The sequence below is a fragment of the Akebia trifoliata genome, chromosome 12 (assembly GCF_017979445.1).
Source record: "Akebia trifoliata isolate Shusen 1 chromosome 12, ASM1797944v1, whole genome shotgun sequence".
Taxonomy (NCBI): domain Eukaryota; kingdom Viridiplantae; phylum Streptophyta; class Magnoliopsida; order Ranunculales; family Lardizabalaceae; genus Akebia; species Akebia trifoliata.
In genome coordinates this window covers 18,527,554-18,548,732 of record NC_141386.1, presented here as the reverse complement: position 1 = coordinate 18,548,732, position 21,179 = coordinate 18,527,554, and the positions used below count along the sequence as shown (strand labels likewise).

General features: G+C 34.1%; 1 protein-coding gene and 1 long non-coding RNA gene across 2 annotated transcripts; one reads left to right on the top strand and one right to left on the bottom strand.

Moving 5' to 3' along the window:
* The first annotated feature begins 994 nt into the window (after positions 1-994).
* On the top strand, positions 995-3,372 carry LOC147388995 (uncharacterized). The gene is made up of 2 exons (XR_015170775.1): positions 995-1,593; positions 3,099-3,372. It is a non-coding gene; the product is annotated as an uncharacterized LOC147388995 (long non-coding RNA).
* Positions 3,373-16,879: 13,507 nt separating this feature from the next.
* On the bottom strand, positions 16,880-17,776 carry LOC147388994 (uncharacterized protein At1g15400-like). The gene is given in 3 exon segments (XM_086419834.1): positions 16,880-17,399; positions 17,402-17,514; positions 17,546-17,776. Coding segments are annotated over 3 exon segments (321 nt in total). The 5' UTR covers positions 17,617-17,776; the 3' UTR covers positions 16,880-17,262.
* Between the last annotated feature and the right edge of the window lie 3,403 nt (positions 17,777-21,179).

Genomic DNA, 21,179 nt, shown 5'->3' with positions numbered 1-21,179 from the left:
AAAATGGATCGGGTCGGTCCACGGATCAAAGAAATTGGTAAGAGGTCAGATTACGGGTTTCCGAAGGTGTTAGGCACCGAACCCGCCTGATCGAGATGATCGGTCTCTACTACGATCCAAACTATCCTACAGTCAACGAGTAGAGACTAAAGTCAAGATTATGGTCCAATCATCGTCACCATCATCATCAAATTATATCGAATGTGTTAAACGAATCTCAAGGCCAATATTCCCCAAATATCATATAATCTCGAATTTCGCATAAAGATGAAAATATTTGAAAAAGCCTTAATTCCGGTCTATGCTTCAAAATCCGCATGGCAACATTTCAATTACAAATCCAAATATATGAAGATTTTCTGTAACACCCCAAATTTTTAATTCGTATCTCGAGGAAAATAAATAGTGGAATTTTAAGAAAATCTTGAAAGTGGGACTTAGGGTAAAACTGTGGGACCTTATTCTGATCATTTTTAATAGAATTTGACCTCACCATTAGATTCAAAATGATAGAAAAACATAGTTTAGCCTGTAAGCACGCTCAAATGCGAGTCCGAATATAAAAGTTGCAAAATCCTCGATTACCGGGTCGGACCAGGCTAAAACAGTGACTTTTTGTTAGAGGAATAATTTTTAAAATTCGATCATACCATTGGGTTCATAACGAAAAATTATTCAACATAGACTGTTTATTTGTCATTTTTGGAGATCAGGAAGTCGAATTATCGCCAAAAACGAAAACGACATCAAGTTTAGGGGTCACGTCAGGCCAAAAATATAAATTTTTGATGGAGACATAATTTGTAGAAATTGACTATACCATTAGATCCGGAACGAAAAATTAGATAAAATAGAGTATTCGTTTGTCAGATTTGGAGTCCGAATGATCAAGTTATCGACGATCCAAACAATTGACAAAATACCAATTTCGTCCCAACTTTTATATAAAAAAAAAAAAAAAAAATTTATTTTTTTAAAACCCATCTTCCCCAACGCGTCCACACAGCAGAGACATATAAAACGATTTTTTTTTTTTTTTTCTTTTCTCTTTGACCTTCCACCTCAGATCCTTCGCAAACGGTTTGTCGTCGACGATCGCCGCAGAAGGGAAAAAGATCCGCAGCTACGTTCTCTACAAAACCCACCCAACCTTTCTTCGTTTCACTTTCTATTTCACCCGATATCGTCAAAAATCAGCCATATTTGGATACGGAAATTTCGAAACTTTGACCTCGGATTTCGTCCGTTTCGGGGTCAAACCGTCTTTCGACGCAGAAGGGAGAAACGTCCGCAGCCTCATTCTCTATATAACCCAACCAAGTTCCTTTCGTTTTCTCGTCTTTTTCACCCCGTATAGTCAAAAATCAGCCGTATTTTTATACAGAGATTTTCGTAACTTCGACCTCGATTTTCATCAATTTCGGGGTCAAACCGTCTTTCGCCGTAGAAGGGAGAAGAGACGAGCACATCGAGATCTTCGAAACCACCAAGCCAATTTCGAAAATCAGCCGCTTCGAAGTTCGGTCCATCTCGATTATCGCGCCAATCGCCTCGATTTCCGCGCACGTGCTTCAATTCTGTCGCCTAGTGATTGTAAGGAACTCTCAATTTCTATTAGTAATCATAGATTGTGAAAATTGCATTTAGGATTTTATTGGAAAAATTTGGATGTATTTCCGAAATATAGAATTCTTTGTTTATTTCAAAATTCACGCCAGAAATTGCATGTTTGATATGTTTAATTGTATTTTTAACAAATTATACGTGGGTAGAGTATTTTAACGGGTTATTGCCATAAATTGGGTCTTGTGCACTGCTCGGACCCCGTTTTGATATGAAATTTGTATCTTTTTTCAATATTATTGATAGAAATAAATTCTATAGTTGAAAAATGTGATTTAATATTCAATGAACTCATATTGAGTTGATGAATATCAGAAAATAGATATTTTATGAAGAGATTGAAAACTGTAAAAGTCGAAAAAAGGGAAAAAGGGTATGAAACGGTAAAATGTCAGAGTCACACCCGAGGGGTGATGTCTGCATTTTACGTTGTTGTGTTGTATGCAGGTTGGTGAACGGATATCCAGGGATAATGTTACTGGTTGCATGTTTATTTACTTTCTGTTAGCGCGAGGCGCTCTGTTATGTTATTTATTTTAGGCCGGGTGGCCACACTTGCATGGTAGGAAACTGGATATCTATTCTCAACCTTGTATTGTAAATTTCTTTTTTGTTTTCAAATGAAAATAATATATATATGTAGCTATTTTGTGAGCTGTTAAAGAGTTTGTGAATGCCTGAAGGGATAGTGCGTCATATCATCCGGAGTGGTGTACTATCCTGGGATGTACGGTAGGGACCACCAAACTCATACGTGGTATGGGACGCGTATGAGAGTGGAGTCACAACTGGAATCCGGGTTTATTCCTCTCTATCTTTACCAGTGAACTTGTAATGTAAAGGTGGTCGTATACGAATGGTTTGTATATTTGGGAATCACTTGCACGCCTGATAGGCATAGACGAAGATGATTAGTCAGTGATCACTAACAATCTATAGTAGTCGAACGTTCTGACACATCGAAAAGAGACCCATTGCTTACGGTCACGTCAAACGGCCAGCCTGAGCCGGATAAATGGTCAACCAAACGTGGTAAGGGCAGCGACCGGCCACAAAATCAGGAACTAAAAGCCAGAAAGGAATTGTAACATCATGTCCCGACTAGGAGCGATCCAGTCGTGAATCCCAACTCTCTAATTCCAATACTCCACCATCGTGTATTATCTATCTGTTGCTTATTTTGATATATAAAATGAAATGCATGTTTATTGTTTCCATTTGATCAATTAGATTTGTATAAAAAGAGAATGTTATAGTGAGTACTGCTGATCGATGTAATATGAGTTTTAAAATGTTTAGTTGCTCATCCCTGGCTATATGTACCAGTTAATCGTAGTTTTCTTCTGTAAAACTTTGTTTATTTTAAAATGATTCAGTATGTTTATTCGTTCATGTTAGGAGAGGTTATTGGCAGAAATTGTTGTTTCCTTACTGGGTAACCATTGTTACTCACCCTTTCATCCTCCATTTTTTAGTTTCAGATCCGAAGCTTAGCGAGGCAGGAGTAGAACATGAGTGAGAATCATCTGGTGGGTCAGATAGACAGCCAGAGTCCGTCACCTGGTAAGTATTGGAGTTATACTCCATTTGTCTAGGAGTATTATAGATTTGTATTGAGCGTTAGGACTCTTGTTAGAGTGAGAAAATTTTGTATAATCCCGTAAATTTTCTTCTTCCGCACTCTGATAATTCGTACGTTATTAGACGTGTATAAGCTTCCGCTAGTATTATATTTTGTATATGTATGCAGGATTGTATGTCGTTTATCAGGTGCAGGTTGAACGCCTTGGAATGCTAACATAAACAGAGGAGACCATGCCGAAATTTCGAGGTGCCACTTAGTACCTCGAGATCTGACATGGGGATTTGTGTTAGCATTCGGCGGGGCGCCACATTTTCCAAATCGATCAAAATAGGAATCTGTGAAAACTTTCTAAAGTGGAAAACTGAGAATATGAAACTTCTAATTTGGGAATTCACAAAATTTCTAAATTAGAAATTAGAAATTTCCTAAATTGAGAGTTCAAAATTAGAAATTTAAAAAGGGGATTTTCCAAATTAGAGAATTATCAAAATTGGGTTTTCCAAATTAGCAATCTATAAATATCAATTTTCAAAAAATAGAAAACCATGATTTTAGAAAAATCACCAAATCAAAGAAAAACCCATAAATCCCCAAAATTAGCAAGTTGTGAATTTTCAAGAATCCATTTTTGCCACGTGAACACAAATCAGCGAGTCAACTCATTAACAACATTTTGAAAAGTAAAATAAGTTTTCACACCCCAATGTCCACCAAAATCAGTGAGTCAACTCATATATCCATTTCATAAAAAAAAATCAGATTTTGAAATTCCTATGTACACCAAAAATCAGTGAATTAACTCACGTGACAACTTCATAAAAAATTCAATTTTAGTTTCCTATGCACACACACAAGTCAATGAGTTAACTCAACGTCTATTTTGTTAATAAATCAATTTTGGAATTCCAATGTTCATAGAAAAAAATTAGTCAATTCACATGCTTATTATTAGAAAGAAAATCGATTTTTAAACCCATATGTGCACACAAATCAGTGAGTTGACTCATGCTCATTTTGTTAAAAAAATTGATTTTAATTTTCCATGTATATAAAAAAGTAGTGAGTCGACTCAGTTGCAACTTCATTAAAAATTCAATTTTGAAATTCTCATACTCACACAAATCAATGAGTTGACTCACGTGGCCACTTTATTAATAAATCACTTTTGAAATTCCAATGTACATAGAAATCAGTGAGTTAACTCACGTGGCAACTTTATTAAAAATTCAATTTCGAACTTCCCATGTACATAGAAATCAGTGAGTTAACTCACGTAGCAACTTTATTAAAAATTCAATTTTGAAATTTCCATACTCACACAAATCAGTGAATCAATTCAACGTCCATTTTATCGGAAGATCCAATTTTGAATTCCCAATGTGCACAAATATGAAAACTTAGTCTTTATCTTGATTACAAAAATATGAAACATGCACTTAATTGAGGTTTCCAAAAATTCCAGCATCAATATTCTAATTAAGTTAATGTGTGCAAGCTTCATGAATGCTCAATCAAAACGAAAATTAATATGAACATTATAGCAAACTAAGTCAAATAAGAAAATTCAAAATAAAAATCAGCAATCAAATTGAAGAAGGGCTAAGGTTGGGGCTGCAATGGTGCTGTAATGGCGCTATTTTTGGACGGTGAGGTGGCTGGTTTTTGGGGGCAGCAAGGGAGAAGAAAGGGAAGGTGATTGGGGTTGCAGAAAAGAGAGGAGGAAGAAGGTAATGGGCTGGAGAGGGGGCTGGCAGAACGTTATGGGGATGATAGTTGAGTGAAGAGGTATGTTGGAAGGGAATGCAGCAGGGACATTTCTGTGTTCCCTTTTTCTTCTTTTTGATTGTTGTCCAATAGGACGTGAGAAAGAGAAGAAAACAAAGGGAGTGGAGAGTGAGATATGGCAGAGAGTTGGAGAAGAAGTCAGCCCCTTTACGTTGGAGAAGAAGAGTCTTTTTCTTTTTCCTCTTTTTTCTTCTTTTTCTTCTTCTCTTTCCTTCTTTTATTGCTGCCCCAAACGTGAGACAACCTTTCCTTTTTCTTTGATTCAAGGATATTAGCCTCTTCTCAATAACGTCAGCCCCTTGTTTCTTTCAAAATGTCAGCCTTCCTCCCCTTGGTTCAAAATGTCTACCTCCTTTTATAGCATAGTTTTTCTATTTTTCTTTTATTGTCTTTCTTTCTTTCATTTATTTGTTTCTTTTTTGTCTGCTTATTCTTTGACCGAACCCAAAGAGAGGATGTCTCTTTTTTTGAGTTTAGAAAGAATGGGACCATGATCCCACGCTTCGCAACCCATGATACGTCGATGATGAATTATTGATTAAATTTCAATTTGTAATTTAAGTTGATGGTTTAGGTTACAATTTTTTAATCTTGGTTTGATTTTAATTAATTTGATGGATTAATTATATTTCTCTTTTTAATCTTGATTATTGATTAAGATTTTAATTCGATTGGTTAATTATGTTTTGATTTGAATATTGATTGGTCGATTGAGCTTGAATTTTGATTTTTTAATTTGTTGCTTGGCTTTAGTTGGGTTTTAATAGAATTTTAACTCGGATTGGTTAATTGATCTTTAATTTGATTTTAAAATTTATTTTTGATTTAATTTTGGATTTTAATTTGAATTTCAAGTTGGTCTTAAATTTTAAGTTGTCGATTAAATTCTAATTTTAGTTTAATGGTTATTTTCAATTTGAAATTTTTATTTGATTGTAAATTTTAATTGATTTAAATTTTAAATTTTGATTTAATTTTGATTATTCAAGATTTTTATTGAAGTCTTTTTAATTCTTTAATTGTGTTTTCCTAAGCGTCAATGTTTCTAAGTGTCGGACATCGAGGGGCATTACGATCATTTTGTGATTTTTCATAAATTTCTCTGATTTCATCGATTTGAATCTCATTAGACTCAAAATCACGTTTTGAATGCAACGGAGATACTTTCAAGATTTTTCGAAGGTCTGAAATTCATGAGGGGTATTTTCATCATTTTTGTTTATTTTGGTGAATTTTGGCGTGAAGTTTCTTTCAGTCGCAACGTGATTATTTCTAAGTCTCGAGGTCATGTTTTCCTAGCATAGTGAGGTCTCTAAGTTATCCAAATGTGTAGCGAATCTAAGCGTACATGCTTGCTAAGTTGAGTGTATGGTGTAGCAATTCTAAGCGTGCGTAATTCTATGTCGCGTGGCAAAGAGAAAGAATAGAATAAAATTAGAAGGCAGAAGGAATTGGAAGGAGACTTCTTACAAGCTTTCGAGTTCTTTGTGCTCATCATTAGGAAATCACAGCAACCGGGTGACGGATCGCCAAATTAGGCGGATGCAAAAATGGAGTGTCTACACCATGACCTACTTAATAAGATTTAAATCTTACTAAGCGTCATTGGGCCCATATGGATTATAAAAGTAGTTATTCAACATCACAACCTTCTAGATTTCATGAAAAACTTAAATTTAGCAAAAAAAAATTAAATAAAAAAATAAAAAATATAGACACTGTATAGCTTGATCTTAAGTGTTGAAAATGGATGGCTAGCGAACTCCTAAATTTCAAACTAAAATTTAACAGTGAAAATAGACTTTTTTATTTTTGAAACTTTTTAAAAGTTCTTAAAATTTTATCCCTTATAATCTTATGTCACCGGATCATCTTTCTAGTTGGCACAAATTTATGCGGTTAGAATCCACTCCAAGGTATGTCAAGTAGGGGTGCAACTTGGTTTGGGTTAGGTCGGTTAAGAGCAAAATCAAAATCGAACCGACCAAGGTCGGTTCCATTATATAGGAACCAAAATCGAACCAATTTGATCTAGAACCAAACCGACCTTAATTCGGTTTGGTTCGGTTCGGTTCCATGGGTTGAAAAAAAATACACAAATTAAATAAAATGAGGAAACACATACCTTATTTACTCTTTAACAATTGCAGATGGAGAGAAGAAGAATGGAAGAAGAGGCAACCTGTTAGCCATTGGAGTTGAGAGAGCCCGCAGCGGCTAGCCACTAGCCATACGCCCGCAGTCGCAAGAGAGAGAGAGCGACCGATCGCCTGAGTTTAGAACAACCAGTAGCCAGCAACCCACAGCCCTCACCCCTCAGCCCGCAGCCCTTAGTTGTAAGCGAGAAAGAAAGAGAGAGAGATCGACCGATCGATCGCCTGAGTTGAGAGTAGTCGGCAGCCCCCAACCCTCAGCCCTTAGCTGTAAGAGACGACAAAGAGAGGGTAGAGGTGGGTGGGTTTTTAAAATGAAAAAAAAAAAAAAAAAACATATATTTCATTTAAAAAAATTATTGGTTCGGTTTCGGTTTGGTTCGATTTTTTATCAAGTCTGAACTGAGAACCGAACCGAACCGAACCTATCAATTTTTATTTTTAAAACCCAAAACCAAACCAAACCAATCCAAAACACACGTTTGGTTCGGTTCTCAATTTGAACTGAATTAACTTGCACCCCTAATGTCAAGTAACAAATAAACCCTAAACTTGAATTTTATGATGTGGATCCCACTCCAAGATTCGCTCGGTAACGAACTTGATAAAGTGAGGTTTAGTGGTTAACAAACTTCATAAAGTAAGGTTCCCTTGAAGTAGTTAGAATTCCAAGAGAGTTTTTTTAATAAAAATGCAACAGTTAGGTATGCCGGGTAAATCTCCCTATAACTTATTAAAAAAAAAAAAGTCTCTCCCACCCATGGTGAAAAAAAAGAAACTTTCAGATCTGATCACCTTGTGACATTCAAAATCATGATCTGATGAAATAGTATTGTAGAGGATTATTATATGAACTTAAAAATAAAAAAATAAACAGTTATTTTTCATCGTTAAATTTTATTTTTAAATTTGGATGCTCATTAGCCATCCGCTTTAAACACCTTGATCAAGCTCAAATTTTTTTTTTTTTTTTAATATGAATATTTTCATGAAATCTAAATGAATGTGTTGTTGGATTGTTAATGTGATAATCAATGTGGACCCAATGATCTTTTTTAAGATTTGAAATCTAAAAACAAATATGTGGGTAGAGAACAGACAAAGGAGAAACTTTCAATCTTTTTTTTAATAAGTTATGTACTTCCACATCAATGTGCATCAGGTGCATGGGCAAAAAGTACGTCAATGTATCAACACTCCTATTATAATGAGAGATGGCGGAGTAGAAATTGTGGGCAGAAAACAGGCAAGGGAGAAACTTTCAATCTTTTTTTTAATAAGTTATGTACTTCCACATCAATGTGCGTCAGGTTGATGGGCAAAAAGTACGTCAATTTATCAACACTCCTATTATAATGAGAGATGGCGGAGTAGAAATGCTTGAACCTTGGACACCCAAATTTCAGTGGCTATAAATGCCTCCACTTTTATATTTAAATTTAAAATAATCAGAATCATTTTGATAAAAAAATCAAGAAAATTGCAACCTAATGATCACGTTACTTGATTTTTAAAATTACAAAAGTATCTTTTTATTATGTAATTATCGTTTAATTAATATTTTAAATTAAAAATAAGCCCTTTTGGTACATGTGCATTTGCACATGCCACCTTTTAGTACCAAATAATGAAATATGGTGTTTGGTGGAGATAGTCATTGGAATTTTTTCCAATGATCACACCCTTTTTCCATTTATTCTTCTCGTCATCTAAAGCAGCTCTTAGATTTTGGTTTCCATACAATTTAAGAAAGTTCTTAGCTAGAGCTTTAAAGGAATTAGTTATAAGGAAGATGAGGTGATCATTAAAAATGAGTTCGGCGGAGTGACCAAAAGATTGACCTCAATTCACGGAAGTGTGAATGGAACCATGTATGTTTTTCACTCGTGTCATGAAAAGCACCTATGGTTCCGGAGACACCTCCACATCAGCAAAGTGTTAATTGAGGTCAATCTTGAGGTTACTCCAGCATTATTCTATAAAAATCGAAGATTGGGTGCTATCTATCAGATTGCAGTTGCAATTATGCTCCCTTCTTACTTTTTTTTTTTTTTTTGTCTTTCCAGATTTGATTATTAGCCCTTTTTAAAGTGAATGTCTTTATTTTGTGTGTGTTACGCATTTTAATCAATTGGTTTGTTATACAAAATAGTCAGTGTACCCAAGCTTTAAAATGTTAATTAGTAAAGGAAAAACTGATAAATCCCCTCAGAGTCAATATTTCATATCGGTCTCGGCTGATACATTCCGATATTTTGATCCAACAAGCTGCCTAGATGGGCGAGTTGCATAGTTGACATGGAAACTAATCGAAAAGAAATGTGATGAACTTTAAATTAAGACCAATTTGTCATTCATACATTTATGTTATAATCAACAAGAAATAGAACATCTAACTTTCGCATCGGAATTTCTTTGACAGATAGAACCAGTAATTTAAGGGTGACACATGTAGTTATGTGTGTGTATACAGAGACCTTTGGTTGGGGCTAATGAATTAAAAGAAACAATTATTGTGCTTGCTGTCCAGAAGCACACATGGGGACAAATATGCTGCTCTATAGACCAATGAGTCTCCACCACAAGACCAATTTGATCAAAGTATTGGAACAAAATACATCAAATCTCCACCAACCACAATTTTCTTTTTCCCTGAGCAGAGGCAGTTGCACATGGTTTGCTCCTATAAATAATTCCTGCACTCTTAACAATCAATAATTAGGATATTATCTTAATATATGGTACCCTTCACACATTTTATATATAAATATTATGCAAGCTAATTAACCCAAATCAATCACCCAAGAGAGGCAAAGGAGAGGAAGCTAGAGTATCTTCAATTCAGGTGCCGGTGCTGGAAATCAAATGTTGGAGACTGGAACGGTAGCAAAGATGATGAAACCCGTATCACGAATATGGGGAAAACCGAAAACACATAAAGAGATGGGGATTTTGGAAAGGGTTAAAGAAGACCCGATCAAGGCAAGGAAGTCAGTGTCAAATGTTGAAACCAATGTGACATCGGTGGCTGCATTCCTTCATGTTAAGGTTCTAGCGGTCGATATGCCAGGGTCCATGCAGGTGCATGCCTTTAGGTGTGCTAGGCGAACCTACGACGGTTTAGACAAGTTTAGCTCCAAGCATTTGGCTTACAACATGAAGAAGGTATACTTTATAATTTCTATGGATCTTCCCCCTTCTCTTCACTTCTCTTCTTAGCATTAACTTTTGTTCACTGGGCCTAGCTAAAAGGGTACAAGACAAAATAAAATGTCGATAATTTAGGATTTTTAAAGGAATTGGTAGGGCTGTCAATGGATCAGGCCCAGGCCTTACACGGGCGGTTTCTAATCACACCTCAAAACCCTAGCCCAAACCCTACCCAACATATTACATTTTGGGTATGGCTAATTTTTTGGATTGGAGTAATGATTTTCTGACTCCCCACATGCCATCCTCAAAATACTCTCCTGATGTGACACGTGCTAGAACCATTGATCTTTTCTTGTTGGGATGCACAACTGCACATATTTATGAGGATGTGCGGATGTGTACGTTGAGGCATAAAATCTATGATTCTCACACATGCCACATTAGGAGAGTATCTTGAGTATGCGACGTGAGTGAGGGAGTCAAATTATCACGACTCTTTGGATTGTGGAGTGATTTAGATATCTCATCCAGTTTTTGGTTAATATTTGAGTTACCTCTGCATTTTCAAACTGATGACATGGCCCCTTGACCTGTGTACTGTAATAGACTGTCAAAATGATATAAATGACCTCATCCTCAATCTGGTGTCAAAAGCCCTTGATTCCTCCTCCCAAAACCATTCATCTTTAACCTTTTGGGTAAACCTTTTTCACCTTCAGACCTCAAGAAAAGGATAAGACTTTTGGAGAAGTAGATGACAATGATGAAATTTTGGATAGAAAAATTAAAGGTTTTAGGTGATGTGGAAAACGATATGCTAAGATGAGGTTAAATATATTAAAATAATTTACCATAGATATGGATGACAGATTTTTGGGAGAAAAATCAAAGTGTTTTGGGTTAAAGGTTGAAGCTGAGGGCAGTTTGGTCATATTTTCTGAGGGCTTCTCAACAGTTTGAAAAAAGAGGTTACTCAAATATTTACCAAAATGTGGATGGAGGGGGTACATCTAAGAATCCAAATCATATTCCCCCAGGGTGGACGATTGAAACTAGGGCTGCAACCCAAGCGGGTTGGCTCGAACTCAACCCAATAGATGGGTGAGCCTGGATTAAGTCACGTAGAAAATGAGTTGAGCCTTGATTAGAATATCTCAATCCGATTTCAATTCGTGTTGAGCTCGAGTTAAGAGTATGAGCAACCCAACTCAACCCGAACCCTATGTCATATACTAATATATAAATATTTTCATATTAATTATAGAGTTTTTATTTAAATTTTTTATTCCATCTTATTATTATGATTTGTGAACAATTAATTAATATTAATATGAACTTTGATTGCATATGATTTGTCTAAATATTCTCTCCATGATGGATTTGAAGGTTGTATGAGATTTTATTTACTAGTAGTTAATTTTCAGTTTTGTATATCTTTTCTAAAAATATTAAATTTATTTGCTAAAAATGAAATTATGGCTATTCAGTGAGTCCAACCTGACCAAACCACCCAAAATTATCTAAGCGTGGGCTAACCCAAACTTAATCCTATTTTATAATATCAAGCTTGGGTCGAGTTCGGGTTGATGAGCTTAGGCCTGATGGTTGGATTGAGTTGAGCTTGGGTTGAGCCTGGGTTTACCCTCCAACCGACCCGGATTGTAGCCCTAATTGAAGCGCTCCTCTCACACCTCAACTCAAGCCACATAAACCATGATCCAAGGAAATTTTATAACGGGGTTGGGGTTGGGGTTGTATAAGCGATGTAATGCAGAAGACATAACTGCATAAACGGAGTTAGATGGTTCAAAAGTGAAAATTCTTAATAAAATACTAGCTAATATGTTTTTAACTATCAATCTAGGAAAATCATTTTTTTTTTCCTTGTGCAGGAGTTCGATCAAATTTACGGGCCAGCTTGGCATTGCATTGTAGGATCAAGTTTCGGATCGTTTGTGACACATTCAACGGGTTGTTTCCTTTATTTTTCCATAGAAAAAATATTTGTTTTGGTGTTTAAAACAAAGGTTCAAAGATCTTTAAATTGACAAAAAACAAAATTATATATTGTTTAATTTGTGTATTTGTTGGTGGTTTCGTTTTAAGTTTGTAGTGCATGGCACATGCAAATGTAACTATTTATTTACTCATCATTTAAGCTTGACATTTGCTTATATTATTAAGCTATTCATTGTCTCATAATATGTTTGTTGAATAAAATGGGGGGAGGGGAGGATAATTGAAGAAGCAGACGAATTTAAAAGAGAAGGAAATAAAATTAAGCTAAGCAAAAGCAATTATTGGTATGTTAATGTCAAACCCATTGCAAGTGCAACGATGATGCTGATGAGATCTTTCCAAATCACGTAAATTCTACAGATTGGGATTTTGATTGATGTGATCCATTGAAAGCTTTGTATATTACATACATGCATGAACATGCACCACATTCATAAAATGAATTAGTGGCTACAATTCAATTTTTTAATTAATACTTAATTTAGAAAGGGCCCATGAGACTCAGATGAGACCAAAAGACAACAAGGTTTATATGGTCACCATTTAATTAAGCCCTTACAAAACCCATTTAATTACCAGCTTCAATTATTGTGGTCCATACCATACCATACCATTCATGTTTATTAATTAAATTTTATAACAGTACAGCCAAAATGTCAAACCATACTGGACCACCCCATCTAACCAACATGGAAAGACTTCACGTCAACCCATTAATCATACCTTTATTTATTTCAAGATCCTTACAGTTACTTAACATATCCCAAACACTCTTTTTTTTTTTTTTTAAACTTTAAGATAACATTATTATTTTTTTCCCTTTTAATATCTTAGGTTTCCACCCCCACACCCTTTCGAGATGGGACTATTTTCACGGTCAAGCCCATGGAAGTTTTCCAATGTGCAAAGAATCCGACTAGCCTTGCTAAGAGTCCTTGGACTCACCTTATGGTATTCAAAAACATGATCTGATGCTTTAGGGTTGTAGAGGATAAAATTATATCCACTTTCAAAAAAAATTATTTTTTTGGATCCGAATTTTTCGATGAAATTTAGAGGTCTATAACGTTGGATTGCTAATTTGGTAATCCATTTGAGCAAAATAACTCTTATTAAGATTAAAATCTTAACTAAGTAAGAAAAATGTTTCTCATGTGCAAAAGGATAAGTATGGAGACTACCAAAATTCGAACTCAAGACGAGAGAGAACAAACCAATGTCATTAGTTTTACCGTTGAACAACCTCATAGGATTTAAGATAGGGTATTTTAGAAGCACCCCCTGTAAAATTGGTGATATTAGGTTTATCCCCTTGTAAAATGCAAGAATAAGCCTACCCTCCTTGAACGAAAGTCAACGTTGCTTTTTCTTGATGATTTAATGGTGAAATTTTAAATTTTTTCAAAATACTCTTTAAATACTTAAATTATTGAATCAACATTTCACCGTTAAATCATTAAGAAAAAACAACGTTGACTTACAATCAAGGGGGGTAAACCTTATCTTGCATTTCGCAAGGGATAAACCTAATATCACCAATTTTACAGGATTGTGTTTCTAAAATACCCTTTACGATAATAGTATCACGTGACTTCCATAAACCATGGGACATCCGCACACCCAAACCCAAATACAATTTACGTTTTCTTTTAAAAAAAGAAAAAAAAAATTAAATCTAAGTAAACCTTGCTTTTTCAACTTTGTACCATAATGTCACTTAACAAATACAAAATAGATAATTATAATATTAAAAAATGTTGAAGCCGAAGCGATCAGCACCATTGAAATTGACACCTGATATTTAAGAGATAAAATTCCCATGGTTGACCAAAAGAGTGTACTAAAATCATTATTCTTAATCCTAATTATTGCATCAAATCGCGTTTCACCATTACCTGACATATAATTTTTTACAAAAAAAATTATAATAAGTTGGGCTTCAAATCCATTACAAGTATTTAACATCACCAATCAAATTCCATTAAAGAGCGAAGAAAAAAAATCAGTAAGCCATAGATTAATGTATCATTTTATAAGTTTTGTAGGCCACTAAGATTTATTAAAATGATCTATCACAAAAATATGATATTTTGTTTAAATAAAATCAGTTGAAAGATGGGAGTGCTTTTTTATCTTTTAAATAAAATAATATTTTGTATAATTTTCTTGGTGTGGGATATGTTGTGGCCCACTTTACAGTATTGCAGCCACGCATGCACAAACAATAAATTCCCAAAAACTTTTTAATTTTGACATTTTACGGGAAAAAAATAATTTTTTTTGAAAAAATAAAATAATAATTCATGTTATGCCACAAGGTGAGCCCAAGGATCTTTAGTATAGGTGGAATCCTTACTTAATAAGGATTTAATCCCGAGGGATTGGCTCAATGGCAATTTCGGATTGATAACGATTAATGTCTGTAGGTCGTGAGTTTGATATCTAGTATGAGCACTAATTCCTTAGGGATCACTCGGGAGGGCGCACCCTCACTTACTAGATACGTGTGATGTGTGAGCATTGCAAGTGCCCTAAGACTAGTGACCATGGTCTATGGTCTGGGCAAAACCCAGATACGAGCCCAGTTCGTTGTCTAAAGGGTTACCTGATTATCAAAAAAAAAAAAAAACAAAAGCTAGTCGGACCATGACTATAAAACTCGTCTGAGACCGAGACATATCACCCGAGTTAACTCGCTATCAGGGTTGAACGAGAGCAACTCACAAATCTATTTGAGACGTCCACGTATCATGAGATAAGCGAGACAAATGATACCTAACAACAATGAATAAATCGCAAGACAAACAATATGTATCAAATGAGATTTTGAAAATCTCGTCCGAGTTAAATATTCTCAATCCTATATTCTTTCACCCAAATTGATTTTTATTCACCTTTTCAATCAAATGAAACAAAAAAAAAAGATTTTGGGAGAAATTTAATCTTCTTCATCCGAATCAAGATGAAACCAGATGAAAAATGTGAAACATACATAACAATGTAAATATTTCATATTTTTAATAGAATCATTTTTGAATTTTTTAGAATTTTTTAAATTTTTTAGTTAAAAATCATTGTCTCAATGTCGAATGAGATGAGATGTATCATTCAACTTAATTCGATATCGGGGCTAAACGAGATGAGACGTGAAACCGAATTTGAAAACCATGAGTGGGACTCATTTTAAATTTGCATCAACCCCTTACCTCATTATAATAGTATTGAAGATTCATATGCAATTTTATTTGTCTTGACCTGAAAGATCTTAATAAATAGTAAGTTTAAATGTTCTATAATAGCATTTTTTTTGTTTTTTAAATTTGCGTCCATAACAATTCTCTACTCTATCTTTCTCTCTCATTATAATTGTAAAAGTAAAGATTTAAATATAATTTACTGACGATCAATATCAAATAAAAGAAATTTCGTATAATTTAAGATTGGAACTATTGTAAACAGTGGGAATCTTTATACATCGACATTCGAACCAGAAGTCATAGGTAAGGCGGAGCCTAGATTTTCTTGTAGTGGGGGTAAACTATAGTTAATTGTACTGTTGAAGAACTTGAAGATGAATGATTTTTAGGAGAAATTCAAAGATTTTTTTATTAAAAATTGAAGAAAATGATATTTAAATCATTTCCAATTAGTACATGAGAAGCTCCAGTCAAAAGGCAATGTCATCAACAACAAAAATGAAGGGAGGGGGGGAGGGCAAATGGGGAGAGAGCTAAGGGAATGAGAATAAATAAGGCACATAATTAGTTGAAAATATAGGGGTGTCTCAAAGTTTTGTGCAGGGGCAATTGGCTTCGCCCCTAATCATAGGATGTGCCGTATTGAAATTATATTAGTTTGGACGGTGGATTATTCAATGTTTAAGCCAACCCTAACTATTATTGGTTTTTTTTTTTTTTTTTTTTTGACAGATAATATGGAGACAAGTTTGGTGACGTACCAATTGTCACATCCACATAAAGAAATCATCAAAGTTAATTATAATATCACTAACACTTGTTCTGATTAACACAGTTAAGGAAAAAGGCCTTCCTAAGCCTCATTTACCATATATAAAAAAAAATATTGAGATTTGTAAAATAAGATCACAAAATTTATTATGGATCTTGAAGACATATTTTATGAATCTCAAGGTATTTGATAGGATTTACATTTAGTAAGGCCTTTTTTTTTTTTCTCTCTTATTCACTATTTTAGTAAGGCAAGTGGGACTCTTATAATATTATCAAGGTTATTATTAGTTAACAAACATGTGAGTCATTGGCATTTTGCTAATGTGCGCAGATAGCACATGAAACATAAAGACTTGGTCAAGATCTAACCATGAGAGAGAGAGAACCAAATGGATTGATAAATATCATCTGAATATTGTATAGAAAATAATTACTCAAAAGATAAATAAAGGAGAGAATTTCTCAAATGGATTTTACAATCTAAATCATATCAAAAATTAGATTTTCAAATCAAATGAAAACATTATATATGTACAATAATTACTCAAGAAAAGATGAAAGAGAGAGATTTCTCAATTGGGTTTACCATCTAAATCAAAATAGGCCTATTATTTAGTTTACAACCCAAACTATAACATCTTTCAATGAGAGAGCAAAATCAAAGCATCTAACTAATATACCAACCAGAGAGAAAGAGAGAACAATTACTCTTACTTATGTGAGACATAACATGAGAGAGAGAGAGAGATGAATTGAATTCCCTTTGTACATAAAATCTTCCTTAAAAAAAAAAAAAAACATAAATATACACAGCACAGCACAATAAGTAGCACATCCAATCCTAGAAGACCACAATTAAAAGAAACAATTTAAAAGAAAAAAAAAATCTTTATATGAAGTGAGATTTGAGATAAGAGATGATGAAGAAAGGTAAGTGAAACATAAATAAAATTGATAAAGAAGAAATAACTAGTTAAGACTTACGCTTAGCGGCAGTCCTAGTTTTGGATCTATGGGTCCTAACAGGTTTACCAAAAACAGCACAGAAACCACAAGCAGAGACTTTAGGAGAAGGGGGATCTACGGCTGGCGACACCTTCCCGGTGTCCGATACCCTCCATTCGAATTGCTTCGTTCCATCATCCCTGCCGATCCAACGCTTCTGCTTGACCTCAGCTCTCTGAATTCCACACCTTCTTCTTTTTTCTTCTTCTTCTTCTTTCTTCTTAATTTGATTCAATTCCCCTGATAGAAACCTATCCTCCCATACTAATCCAGATGAACCTTGTCTCCTAAATGAAGTTACAGATCTTTGCAAACCTTCCATGCCCACTCCTCCTCCTCTTCTTCTTCCTCTCCCTCTCTTTCACTTTTTTCTCTCTTTTTTTTTTTTTTCTCTTTTTAATAAAACTGTCTTACAGCTTTCTTTGATGAACACAATGTGAATTTCTACGTCCAAACGATAAGTCTATCAATGGCAATCCCAATCCCAACTCCATTCTATTTTTATCACATAATGTAGGCTCCGGATCAAGGATTTGGGTTTGGATAACAACCAATCTAATAAGGATCGGATCGGATCGGATCGGATCGGATCCGATACTATATTGAATTAGAAATAAGGATTTCGTCAACTCTAACGGGACCTGATCCGATTATACATGTAAAAACAAGTAAACTATATTATAAACAAATTGGATTTAATTTTCTTTAGCTTTCATACTGATCAAAAAAAATTAAGATCTAAATTGACTTCTTCCTTTTTGATAAAAGTATTCGAGTAAAGCTCAACCTTTTACTAAGTTATTGGATCAAAACATGATCTTTTGACCATATGTTAATTCATCAATCCACGTTTAAATAAATTTGTAAGTCAACTACTACAACTAAAGGCTTTTTGACAATGGCAAGGATGATCCCATAGGGTGGTTAGTTTGGGACCAATCCAATAAGATATCCAAATGAATCATTTCGATCAAATGCTGATGATCGCATAGGGTCAATGGGATCATTTTGGGACCAATCAAATAAGATATCCTAATGGATCTATAGCGGGTTTATATTATATCATAATATTTGGATCTAACTCTAACTTATATGATGAAATTTGACATTTAATGTAGCGCCCTCAAAATACTAACACGAACCCTAATGTCAAATCTTGAGGTATTAGGTGGTGCTTCGAAATTTCGATATAATTTTCTCTGTTTATATTAGCATTCCAAGGTACTCGAAAAACCTGATAAAAATAAACATAATATCATGTATATAAGTATAACTAAACAAAAAAAGATAACTGCGGGAGCTAAAGATACATTGAACAATATAATGTAGATCAAAGGATGGAATGTGTAAAAATATACATAATTACAAAAATATACTCTCAGTCTAACATGAACCTAACAATCGACCCCAAAATTTATATACATCCTCGTTCTAAACATTTATATGGGTGTAACCACAATGCTCACCAGGCAACGAACTCTGGTTGTCGGTCTAACCCACTAGATAATCCTCGTTCAACGGCTCTACAATTATCTCACCAAATAAAAAGGAAATGATGAATAACAATGGTCAATGGTTACCCAATAGGTCCACAAATAATTCATACTAATAACATCTCCTAAATATGAATGAGTAAGTATACAAAAACATTTTAATACATGCAAAGTTTTACAAATTAAACTACGATTAACTGATACATATAATAAAGGATGAGCAACTAAATATCTTAAAAGATCCACATTACATCAGTCAACAGTATTCACTATAACATTTTCTTTTTATACAAATCTAATTAGTAACATGAAAATATTAAACATGCATTTCATTTTATAATTCAAAATAAAATAATAAACACATAATACACAATGATAGAGTAATGGTATTAGAGAGTTAAGATTCACGGCTGGATCACTCCCAGTCTAGACATGATGTTATAATCATTTACTGGCTTTTAGTTCTTGATTTTGTGGTTAGTCACTGCAACGTTCCACGATTGGTTGATCATTCATCCAGTTCAGGCTGACCGTTTGACGTGACCATAAGCAATGGGCCTCTTTTCAATGTGTTAGAATGTTTGACTACTCCAGATTGTTAGTGATGACTAACCAATCATCTTTGTCTATATCTATCAGGCGTGCATGTGATTCCCATTATACATCTGCGTTCGTATACAGTCTTTTACATTACAAGTTCACTGGTAAAGATAGAGAGAAATAAACCCGAATTCTAGTTGTGACTCCACTCTCATACATATCACATACCACATATGAGCTTAATTGTTCCTACCAACATCCCAAGATGGTACATCATTCTGGATGATATGACGCACTATCCCTTTAAGCATTAACAAGTTATTTAACAGCTCACAAAATAGTTTTATATATATATATATTTGAAAACAAATGAGAAATTAACATTACAAGATTAAGAATGGATATCCAGTTTCCTACCATGTAACAGTAGCCATCGACCTAAAATAAATAACAGAGTAGAAAGTAAACTGTATCTTGGGTTATAGAAAGGAAATAAACATGCAATCGCAGTTAATTACCATGTATATTCATTCACCAACCCACACACAACACAACAATGTAAAATGCAAACATCACCCCTCGAGTATGACTAACATTTTATCTTTCATCTTCTTTTTCCTTCTTTCCGGTATTTTTTTACTTTTTGATTTTTCAAGCACAACATTCATTTTTCAAACTTTCAAATTTATTTTGATCATTCAACTGAAAAACTACCAAAATTTAGTCAAAATGGGGTATTGGTAGTTGCACGAAACCAAACTGCCAAATTTGTGAAAAACTGGTAGAAATTTAGCTAAATGTCGAAAAAATAATTTTTGCAAGTTCTTTAAATTGAAAACGGATTTTTAAAAGTGAAAGCTTTATATACAAGATTTGACATCATGTAATTTTCATGGTTCAATTGAAAGTAACATAAAAGATATTTACTTTTAAAAATCTGACAAAAGCATCGAAATTTACGTTTTGTTCTTGGAACCAAAAATTAGATTTTGATCATTTGATATTTGGATCTTAAAATCATTCTCATTATTTCCAAATAGGGGGTAAAATTCCAATTTCATTAAAAAACTTAGAGTAAATGGAAAGTAAAAAAAAATATATTCTGACAGTGGTGCCGACAACAACCTGTTGTTTGCGTGAAAAACTTGGTTTTTTGTCCAAAATTTTCATGTTTCTTATTTGTTATTCGAATCTATTATCCCACCCACGTATAATTGTTAAAATATGATTAAAGCACATCAAATACGAAGGTCTCGCATGAATTTGAAATAAACGAAAAAAAATTTTACGATTTAAAATACATAACAAATTTTCATTAGAAATCTTAAATGTAATTTTCACAATCTACGATTATCAATAGCAATTAAGAGTCCCCTACTGAAGTTTGTGGTTGTCGAAAATGGTGAACTAGCACAAAAATCGAGGATTAAAAATGCGAAACTCGAGGTTAGACGGACTTGGGTGCAAAATTATCGGGTTAGTTGTCAAGTTCTCGATGACAGTGTTCTCTCTCCTTTTACGATAAAAAATGACTCTTCTCCTAACTAAAAAAAAACTCCAAGTAGGTGATATCAAAAGCCACTCGTTGATTTTTTTTTTTTATGAGAGAATGAGAGAACGGAAGGAAAATGAAGGTCAAAGGTGGTGAGGTTGTAAAGTTTGTCGACGCCGACAACTTTCCCTCTTTCGTCAATGATTAATGCTTGTTCGTTTGCGACGGATCTAGGTGAGAAAGAGTGGAAACCTTTGGTTCAATTGGCTAGGTTTAAGTTCTTTGAAGAAGAAGAGAATGAAATAGAAGAATAAGTTTATTCTTTTATAAAAAATTGGAGGGATATTATTAGTATTTTTT